An 11,376-nucleotide genomic window follows, 5' to 3' on the forward strand; every position below is an offset into this window, starting at 1 on the left:
ATCCGGTTCACTCGCATATCCGGATATTTTTGGGGAAAACGGATGTGTGCGGTTAAGCGAGGACTGACTGTATTGGCAATTATGAGATCACCTTGATGCTCTTACCGATGATAGGCTGACTGCTCCATGTGGGAACAGGCTGTGTTCGTGTAATGTCCAAATTTCTATGACTGTTGTCAATGTGGAAGGACAATAATTTTCCATGGGTGCACAAGTATCAATGTGAAAGATAACATTGTTTTGATGGTGTTGATATAGCAGCCACACTGGGAACTGGACAGACAGTGAGTTGGGTCAGCCATGGTGAACAGTGAAAAACCACTTCGAAAAGATGTGTGGTGTATGCTCATCTAAAGAGAAGCGATCAATTATTTAGCCTTCCAAGCGGTTGAATGGTGCAATCCCAGCAGAAGCTACTTGGGCTTCTGCTGTAGCAAGACCGCCAGAAGCAGTTTTGATTGGTTCCGCCATACCATGATCTTTCATACAGTTTGTGTATGACATAGTGGATATGTATAACCTCCTCCTCCTCCGACGGACCTGTGTAGCTTTACTATCGAGGATGTGTGTATGTATGTGTGTGTGCGTGTGTATGTGTGTGAATGTGCGTTTGTGTGTATGTGTGTATGTGTGTGTGTGTGTGTGTGTGTGTGTGTGTGTGTGTGTGTGTATGTGTGTGTGTGTGTACGCCCATGTGTACGCCCATGTGTATGAGTATGTGTGAATGAATGTGTTTGTGGTCACTTTTTGCTGTATCTGTGTGTGGTTCTGTTCTTGCAGTTGTACCAAGCTAAGTGCAGCATAGTGGAGATGGTGATGTGCAATGCAGTTGTATGAGCTGTGGATCGCAGGCAGCCGATTGTCCTTGCTCTCTCACCGCAGCACCATAACATGCTGGGAATCGTGGATTGTCGAAACGATGCACCTCTCCTGTACAACACCAAACTGCTCACACAGCCTGACAGCAGTGGAAAGATAGGTTCTCCGCAGCATGTCACAAACAAAAAGAGGTCTGCTACCAGGACGACAGGAGTACAGCTGTCATTGCCAGAAGGTCATCGAGACCATGCTAGCACTATGGTGGGACGTGACGATGCTCCAGTACGACCACATCACACAAGGCCACACAGCACAAGCAAAGTGGAAACAAGCGTCACAACATTTAGCGGCTCAGACTCGTCTCCTCGAGCTGGCCGGAAGTCTGCCCCAGAGGTGGATATGTCACGTGATAGTTTCACCTTTGCGGGTCGGTCCACAAGCTCTCCATTGCTGCAGGGCAAGATGGATGTGATGAAGGAGATCAACTCCGACGACGAAGAATGCAATAAAGTCATCAGCAATGGTGGCGGTGCCCTGCGGGACAAACAACGCAGCAGAACGATGTATGATGGTGAAGCCACTGGATCACCAGCACAACGTGAGTTCTGTCTTGAAGGTAGCTTGGGCTACTTAGCACAGTCCTGCACATCCATCTTAGCCTTTGACAATGCTCTGTGGGTGGCCAGGTCCTGTGCGGATATTCTAATCATCAGCAGTGATCTAAGACAGGGTTGTCCATTCCTGGGACAGCTGTCCTGCTCACTACATCGTGACGTGAATGTCTCCGCTCTTGGCAGTCAGCACAGACTTGCACTGTGCTCCGATCAGTATGTAATCAGTCAACTACAGCTGCTGCGCTCCGACAAGACCAGGGACAATCGTGTGGTGGTGTGGGCGGCATGTGAGCAGGAAACACTGCACCAGCACAACCGACACTGTCGTTATCTGGACCGCTGCAGTGTGCCGTGAACTAACCACCGTGACAAACTCGCCGGACATTGGACTTACCACCGCCTCCTCATCCTGCCCAGTGCATCTATCATTGTTGCAAGTACCGTGTGTGCATGTTACACGGGGCTCACTGTGAACCATATACGGTCGTGTAAGATTCTGGTTCATTAAAGCTTACGTGAAAATCATGCTAAGCTGTTGAACTGGTCAGGTATAGCTACCCAGAGAGGATACTGGCATTGTCAGTGGATGTGCTTGGCTGTCTGGAGTGGATACTGGCATTGACCGTGGATGTGTTTGGATGGCTGGAGTGGATACTGGCAAGCTGGATCTCTGCTGACCACTGATCTAAATCAGCAAGCTGACCTACTCAGTCTCTACCAGCAGACTAATGGCTGGTGGAGGGCGCATGAAGGATCTGATATGTAGGCAGGTGGTGGTTTTCAGTGTGTTTTCCCATGCAGGCTACTAACCTGTTCAACATTGTTATGTGCTCTCATGTTTGACTGTGTGACGTTTGTAATGCATGGTCTCTTTGTGCTGTGTGAACCTTCCACTGTGAGCAAACACAGTTTAATGTCTGTGAGGATACAGCACTGCTGATCTCCAACCTAGCCTTGTTCCTTTGTAACAGATTATTCTTATCTGCACTAGCACTGTGTCACGAGTGTGTGGACTGTATCAGTGTTGAATCGGTTGATAGGTGAATAGTTCACACATTCTTTAGATCAGTAGAGCTAATATGGACTTTACTTGAGGAATGTACCACTCTGTTCTTCTACTCCAATGATTTTGGATTTCATTTCAATTATAAATTTTCGAATTTTCACTGTACATGTATTTTTGCAAATTTTTACGAATTAAAGCTTGAGCCTTCCCCCACTGCAGCCTCGGAATGATCATAATTATTATTGTAATGTTCATCCATACATGGATAATAATTTTATTAACTGATGAGTTTTGATCCAATGCTCACACTGGCAATGACACAACCAAGTCCTTTTCTGCCGTTACCATGGTTACTCAGAGTTTTCGTGTAAAAGAACCTCTCATGCAAACATGCGGACAGTATGGTGTGAGACATGATACTAAACTCTGAGTACCGGCAGAAAAGGACTTGGTTGTGTCATTGCTGTGTGAGTATTGACTATTGTATTACTACCTCTGTTCACTGGACATATAGCACAATACCGCGGACGGTGACAGTCTGAGGATCTTAAAATACTGTCTAGGACTATACACAGAGGTAGTAGTAGCTTAGGTTCTACAAATGTGCTCAATACCTGATTTAGGCAGAGCGGTGTACCCAAAGGCACACAACTGTCTGATGATTGGTTCAGCCATGAAACTCTGAGTCACAACGGAGTTTGCCCAAGTTTTCATTGTGTGCCTTTGTAATAATATACCGGTAATTGTGTCTATGACCGGAACACCTTACACACACACACACACACACACACACACACACACACACACACACACACACACACACACACACACACACACACACACACACACACACACACACAGGTTTTGCTGCAGTGGAGCTTGCGCAATGTGTCTAATAATTAATGACTATGAGTTTCGATCTGTGGCCGGAATTTTAAAAAAAGCTACCAAATAATAATTCGCGAAATATAGCGACCAGAAAAGTGGAGTACAGCTGTAATGGGATTCTTCCTCGACTGACAGTCTGTAACAAGGTGTTTGTGCCTGGTCAAACCTTCCGACTTCCTACCAGCTCGAAGTAACGACTATGTGAATGTGTTACTCTACACACTAGGTACATGTGCCTAGTGTATGTGTACCTCGTGTTCACCAAACTGATGCACTGTCAATCTTCTCCCATCTCCTGTGGAATGCACACACTACTATCATATCATGCCATTGTACATAAAAAGTCTTTACTTACTTTGTTGCAGCAATGTATTTGTGACCTTGTACAAAAGGTTCCATCAGGGAGTCGTAAAATACCGGTATTTTACGACTCCCTGGGTTCCATGCTTTGCGGACACAAAATGGCAACTAACTGTTACTTTAGGCCGAGTAAAAAAAATTACTAGATGATCGTCCTTTTTTTTGGAAAAATCGGGGAGGGCGGGAGGATTTTATTTTTATTTTTTTACTTTTTACCCTCTCATGCACACAGTGTACACAACAACATCAAGGTTTTTTTCTCTTTTTTTCTTTTTTTTTCTTTTTTTCTTTTTCTTTCTTCAGCAGATCGATACTGACGTTGTGATATACTAGTAGTATGTGGTCCATATAGTAAAGAAAGTATTAAACAAAGCGTGCACATGTTTCCTGCATCCGCGATCGGTAAAAAACCAACGATTTCGGCAAAAACTCACGATTTAAAAAATAAAATATTTCTTGGGGCGCTGACAAAAACTGGGGCGGACGGGGACGATCATCTAGCTTTTTTTTTTACTTGGCCTTAACGTTTCGTTACTTTCTCCGAAGCAGTGGTAGGGTTTGAAGCGTCTCCTCTACAATATCCACTGTACTAGGTTTGGTAGTGAGGTATCTGTGACTTTCAGCACTTTTCAATGGCAATGGCGGGACCAAAGAGACCCGGCGACAACTTTTTTTACTTTCTCACTTCCTCAGGCTCTGCAGTGTCGCCTCCCACTGTCCCAGGTAGTAGGGAAATGCTGGCCAGTTCAGTTGCACAATCATGTACAGTATACAGTGGTCCCTCTATAATCCGGCACCATTTGTGCCACGGAAAATCTGCTGGATTAGGGAGGGTGCTGGATTAACAAATCTGATTTTCTGCTAGAACATGCATGAAGAGGACATTTTGGCTAATGAAAATTGTGCTGGTTTATCGAGGGTGCTGGATTAGAGACGGACGACTGTACTTGGTTCGCTGGTGTTTGCCATCACTGGGTCTGGGAACACTGAGCCGCCGCTCGTAGTCGTAGTTGAACTGAGAAGCACAATGTGTTGCATGTGCTACACATGAGTTATATGTGTTGTTTGTAATTATCATGCACAGTCATCTAGTGCCTTGCTATGCCATCGCATGACACTCCATCCATGTACGGCTTACCTGCACATGACACGCGTTCAAGATCAACCAACCTATGTCATAGTATGTGGTCTAGCTTGTCATCGTATTGTACACATCCGGTTCTGGATCCTTCTTTCAAACATATCACGTGCTTGTTGCCATCCGACGGCCAATCAGCATCGACTTGTACCAGGGCAGAAATTGTGTGTATTGCCTGGACTACGGCATGGCAATGCCCTGCTAGCATGCTACGGAGTACGGTGACATCCAATGCCCTGCATGCATGCTGGGGCTATGCAAATGCCAGGCTATGGTGCCATCTATCAGCGTAGCTCGGCAAGGGTCTGTGGCACTGGCAGTTTTTCGTTGTCAGCTCAGTTCGCATGTACATTCGACTGTGAACTGACGTTACTTGCTCTGGTAAGTGAAATAAAAGAGCATGCACCTGGCTACATGTATCTATCTGCTCTGAACTTACTTAGCAAGCCAAAATAAGTAAAGTGGCAATCACCGGGGTCAGTTTTCCATGTTCGGATTCCAGCTGTTCCAGCTCCGTGCGCTCTCGGGCAAGCCCTCGAGCGCACGGCTGAAGTTTCGTTCTGAAGTTTCAGCTCACGAAGTATCAGCTCCGTATGCTCTCGGGCAAACTCACAGTCACAAGCTGAAGTTTCGTTCTGAGCTCCGTACGCTCAAGGGCTTGGGAGCTGCAACTCACCGTTTCAGCTGAAGCAAGGTGAAGTTTCGTTCTGAAGTAACCGTTCCTTTCATCTCGAGCAAGGTGAAGTTTCGTTCTGAAGTAACCGTTAGTTTCATCTCGAGCAAGGTGAAGTTTCAGCTCCGTACGCTCTCGGGCAAGCCCTCGAGCGTACGGAGCTGAAACTAACAAGGTAGGAGTGTCGCTTTTATACCTTCATGCCCCCGTGCTCATTTTCAGCTCCGGACGTTATGAGGACGTGCTGATCGGTGATTGGTGTTTGCTTGTTGATGTATGCGGTATGTAATTGTTTGAAACACAATCAAGCATGGTAGGAAGGTCTTGATGGAAAATGCGTACCCTCGTGCGTAGCCCTCGGGCACTCCATGCCCTTGTGTGTACGCTCTCGGGCAAGCCCTCGAGCGTACACACGCGGGCATGAATTTTCCACCAAGCCCTTCCTTCCATGCTTGATTCTATACATCTTCTTCTACTGCTTCTAGCACCTTCCGTCCAGTTCTGATAATCTGGAGTGATTTGCATTTCTTTGTTCTTGTTGTTTATGTTCCCAAGAAGTGAAGTCAAAATAGAATGCTCTCGCATGTTGGGTGTGTGTGCTCGAGATAAGTAACAAAGTTCAAGGATCGAACTTTACATGGTGTCAGAATAATGTCAACCCGCACAGCCCCGGTCCCTGACCGCTTCGACTTTTCTGCCCCGCAGAAATGGCCTCTGTGGCGAGAACGATTCTCGACCTACCGCCTTGCTACCAAGCTTCACAAGGAAGATGGTGAGGTACAGGTAGCAGCTCTGAAATATGCGTTGGGTCCGGACGCTGAGCCTGTGTTCCTGCAGCTTCAGTTTGACGCAGACGCTGATAAGAAAGACTTCGACAAAGTGCTCAAGAAGTTTGGTGACTATTTCACCCCGAAGACGAACCTATTCCACGAGCGGATGGTGTTCGAGCGTGCAGCGCAGCGTCCAGGTGAGACGGTGGAAGAGTTTCTCCGTCGTCTGCACGTGATAGCTGAGACATGCGAGTTTGGAAATAACAAATCCGATCGCATTCGTGACCGTTTCGTTGCCACCTTGCTAGATGAGAAATTAGCAACGGACTTGCAGCTGACGGACAATCTGACCTTGGAAAAGGCTACAGAGAAAGCTCGCGGGTACGAGCTCGTCCGCCAGCAAGTCGCCTCACAGCGCGGCCATGCCAGTGCTACACCTGCGTCAGCCGCTGTCGCTGGTGCTTCTGCTGCTCCTCGTAAGAGCACAGGATCGTTCAAGAGTAAGTCTGATGGACCTGCCGGCAGTCAGTCTCACAATCTCTGTATGTTTTGTGGTGGTAAGTCCCATACCCGCGACCGCTGTCCTGCTCGGGATGTTACCTGCCGCAGCTGCTCCAAGAAAGGCCATTACGCCCGTGTGTGTCGCTCATCCAAGAAGGGGTCACACTCATCTTCCAGGCAATCCAGTAGCTCTGGTGCACATTCTCTGGCCACACAGGACGATCCGGGTGTGACTGAGGATTGGGCCTACTTGGATTTAGATAGTATCGCATCAGGCAGCAGTCCATGGATGTGTGATCTGCTGTTGTACGGGAAGTCCGTACCGTTCAAGATTGACACTGGAGCGGATATCACTGTGATTACTCCAGCAACTTACGAATCCCTCAAGTCACCACCGCCTCTGAGCTCTCCTACAACACGGTTGACAGGAGCCAATGGTGATCGCATCGACTGCAAAGGCACATTCAGCGCAACTTTGTCCAGCCCAAAGCTCAGTTCCTCGCAGCACCAGCTGGAGATTCACGTTCTGACACGGGGCAAATCCAACCTCCTGAGTCGCGAAGCCTCACAAGCAATGGGCTTTGTGTTCAAAGGCATCTCAGAAGCGAAGCAGCCACCTCTTGGACGCATGCTGGGTGAGCCCGTCAAGATCGCTCTGAGGCCTGATGCCGTTCCGTACCAGTGCTCAACAGCTCGTCGCGTGCCGATTCCGATCCTGCCGAAGGTCAAAGCAGAGCTTGTCCGCATGGAAGCTGCCAATGTCATTACAAAGATCACAGAGCCTACGGACTGGTGCGCACCCATGGTGCCCGTTGCCAAAAAGAACGGCGACGTCCGGATATGCGTGGATCTGCGACGTCTGAATGCTTCGGTCAGGCGCGAAACCTTCATCCTGCCCACCGTCAACGAGACATTAGCGAAGCTGAGTGGCGCAACATGCTTCACCACCCTGGATGCAGCGAAAGGTTTCTGGCAGGTGCCTCTTGATGCCGAAACAGCTAAGCTCACCACGTTCATCACGCCATTCGGACGTTACTACTTCCGTCGACTTCCGTTTGGCATAACATCGGCGCCAGAAATATTCCAGCGCAAGTTAATGCAATACCTGGATGGCCTTCCAGGGGTGTGCGTCTTCATGAACGACATCCTGGTCTTTGGTGCGACAGTCGAGGAGCACGATGCTACCTTGGAGAAGGTCCGATCAATCCTGCGCAATGTTGGTGTCGCCCTTAACCCCGACAAGGAACATGTTCGCCAATCGTCAGTTGAGTTCTTGGGCCATGTCGTCTCCGCTGATGGAGTCAGCCCCAGTCAGCAGCGCCTCGCCGCTATCTCTGAGCTCCAGGCACCAGCCGATCTCCCTGCGCTACGTCGCGTGCTGGGTATATTTAATTATCTCAGCAAGTTTCTGCCAGAAATGGCCACCGTCTCTCAGCCGCTCCGATTGCTCCTCCGCGCTGACACGGTCTGGTGTTGGGATGCTCCCCAAGAAGAAGCTTTCCAACGACTCAAACAACTCGCTAGCCAGTCTCCTTGCCTCGCATTCTACGACGTCTCTAAGCCAACTCTTCTGCGCGTTGATGCCAGTGGCTATGGTCTGGGAGCTGTTCTCCTCCAGCAGCAGTCAGCTGGCTGGCAACCTGTCGCGTACGCCTCCCGATCTCTCAGCGACGCCGAGCGCAACTATGCGCAGATTGAAAAAGAATGTCTAGCCATCGTCTGGGGATGTGAGTACTTCGCCCAGTATCTCGTTGGTAGCAAGCCATTCACCGTGCATACTGACCATAAGCCCTTGGTTCCCCTGGTAAACAGCCGTGATCTAGATCGAGTGCCACTTCGTTGCCAGCGTCTGCTACTTCGACTGGCTCGTTTCGACGTCACTGCCGAACATGTCCCCGGCTGTGATCTCGTTGTGGCCGATGCTCTCTCTCGAGCACCACTACCTACCACCGTCTCTACCTCGTCTGTTCTGACTGACGAGATCGCTTCTCTTGCCGATTCAGCTGGCGAAGAGTACATGTCGTCTGGATTCTCGCTTGCCCTACGAGATGCCACCCAGGCTGACCGCGTCCTGCAGCAAGTTGCTAAGTTTATTCAGTCTGGCTGGCCTGATCACAGCAAGGACGTCCCTGCTGACATCCTCCCATACTTTGCCGCCCGCCAGCATCTCTCTGTTGCCAACGGTCGTATCTTCTATGGTGCACGTGTGGTTGTGCCTGCATCTCTGCGTGATATGGTCATCCACAAGCTGCACACGTCTGCTCATCACGGTATCGTCAAGTGCCAGGCGCAGGCCCGCCAATCTGTCTGGTGGCCGTCCTGGAAGAATGACGTCGCTTCTGCTGTTACGCAATGTCGCACATGCTGTCAGCACCGTAGCCAACCTCCTGAACCTCTCCGACCGACTGAGTTTCCTTCACTCCTGTGGCAGCGAGTTGGTTCTGACCTGTGTCAATTCGGTAACACAACATACCTGTTGGTTGTCGACTACTACTCGCGCTATGTTGAAGCCTTGCCTCTCCGTTCCACCACGTCTGCCTCTGTCATCACCGCTATGAAAGCCATCTTCGCCCGGCACGGTGTGCTGGAGACTCTCGTCACGGACAATGGGCCGCAGAATGCAAGTGATGAGTTCGCCCGGTTTAGCTGTCAATGGAACTTTGATCACGTGACGAGCTCGCCGCATCACCCGCAAAGCAATGGGGAAGCAGAGCGTGCAGTGTGCACTATCAAGCAGCTTCTAGCGAAGTCGGACGACTTCCAACTGGCTCTCCTCACCTACCGTAGTACGCCACTTCAGAGCGGGTTCTCGCCATCACAGTTACTGATGTGCCGCAGCCTCCGTGGTACGCTACCGGTGGAACCCTCCACTCTTCTGCCGACGCTCCCTGCAGGTGAGAAGCTGAGGGAGTGGGAGCAACATCGCCGAGCACAGTCAAAGGATAACTTTGATACACGTCACCGGACCAAGCCTCTCCAGCCCCTGCAGCCAGGTGATAGCGTGTGGATTGCAGATCAGCAGAGAGAAGGGACTGTTAAGTCATCGCTGTCTGATCGGTCTCTGCTGATTGCAGTACCCAGCGGCACGATCCGTCGCAACCGGCATCAGCTGCGTTTCCTGCCCGCTAGCCCACCGGAGTCTGTTGAGATTCCCAATAGTCCTCCAGCACCCGGCCGGCCGCAGCGTGCCCGACATGCCCCCAGTCGCCTCATTGAAGAGATTTGACTGTCTCTCCGTCTCTCTCAGAGTTATCATGCGATTTCTTGCAAGTTTGTCGCAGCTGTTTTTTTCTTCTTGTTTCGATATTATCGTGCTTTGTTCTTTTGAGTATTCCTCCGATTTCTTTCCTACGGGGGGAGATGTTGCATGTGCTACACATGAGTTATATGTGTTGTTTGTAATTATCATGCACAGTCATCTAGTGCCTTGCTATGCCATCGCATGACACTCCATCCATGTATGGCTTACCTGCACATGACACGCGTTCAAGATCAACCAACCTATGTGGTCTAGCTTGTCATCGTATTGTACACATCCGGTTCTGGATCCTTCTATCTTCTTCTACTGCTTCTAGCACCTTCCGTCCAGTTCTGATAATCTGGAGTGATTTGCATTTCTTTGTTCTTGTTGTTTATGTTCCCAAGAAGTGAAGTCAAAATAGAATGCTCTCGCATGTTGGGTGTGTGTGCTCGAGATAAGTAACAAAGTTCAAGGATCGAACTTTACACAATGTAGCTTGTGCTTGCTTACATGTACTGCTCGTTTTGCCGACCTGTCCGTAACAAACTTTACAAGTCCTGTGTGTTGTGTGCGCTCATATTATGTACAGTGCTGCTCACTGAAATCCAGTCGTGAGAGTCAAGTGGGCGCCGTGCACCTTTTCGCAGCCCAGTGTTCGCAGGTCTAGGGCTGTGCAACGCCCGGCGCGTACTTGAGAAACTTGACTGGATTTCATTAAGCAGTCCTGTAGTTCGAGCATTGAAAGCATAATTATACAGTCATGTAGTTTCCATGTTTTGTATGCTAGTGAGACTAACGTTATGACTGTTATGATGGGAGTGTGTGTGTGTGTGTGTGTGGGGCGGGGGGGGGGGGGGGGATCATTGTGAGGATGTGATTCTGGGCTGCAAACACGTGGGAGACAGAATATGGATTCCCGTATGTCACGTGATTGTCGCCTTGGAGTCGACCAATGACAGATCGAAAATACGTGAGCTGGAAAGCGTGATCACACACACAGGACCATGTACACAGAAACCTGTCCAGGACGACCGCTCAAGGGACCTTCAAAATGTGGTCTCTGTTGCCAGGTGGCCGGTCTCCTTGTCCAGTATCATTTGACTGGCAATAGCATCCATTGTGTCCTGGTTGCAGTGGTCTTCTAGGACAGGTGGTCGCCTTATCTCCGAGTGGTCGCCTTGACAGGTTTAACTGTACAACACTGATAGTGTCCAGAATGACAACAAAGAAGTACTAGTACTGGTAGTAGTACTACTAGTGCACTGCTGACTATCTACTGACATGTGCCAAACTGAACTGATGTGCATGCCCCAGAGGCCGGAGAAGAATCGATCTGGCCTACATCATTGTAGTCCCCGTGGTCTGT

General features: G+C 49.4%; 1 protein-coding gene across 1 annotated transcript; it reads left to right on the forward strand.

The window, feature by feature from the left end:
• The first annotated feature begins 6,149 nt into the window (after window positions 1-6,149).
• LOC135820031 (uncharacterized protein K02A2.6-like) lies at window positions 6,150-9,995 on the forward strand. Its single transcript, XM_065333332.1, has one exon. It carries the CDS (start codon window positions 6,150-6,152, stop codon window positions 9,993-9,995), a length of 3,846 nt encoding a protein of 1,281 aa, XP_065189404.1.
• The last annotated feature ends 1,381 nt before the right edge of the window (window positions 9,996-11,376 follow it).

The sequence above is a fragment of the Sycon ciliatum genome, chromosome 6 (assembly GCF_964019385.1).
Source record: "Sycon ciliatum chromosome 6, ocSycCili1.1, whole genome shotgun sequence".
NCBI classification, from domain to species: domain Eukaryota; kingdom Metazoa; phylum Porifera; class Calcarea; order Leucosolenida; family Sycettidae; genus Sycon; species Sycon ciliatum.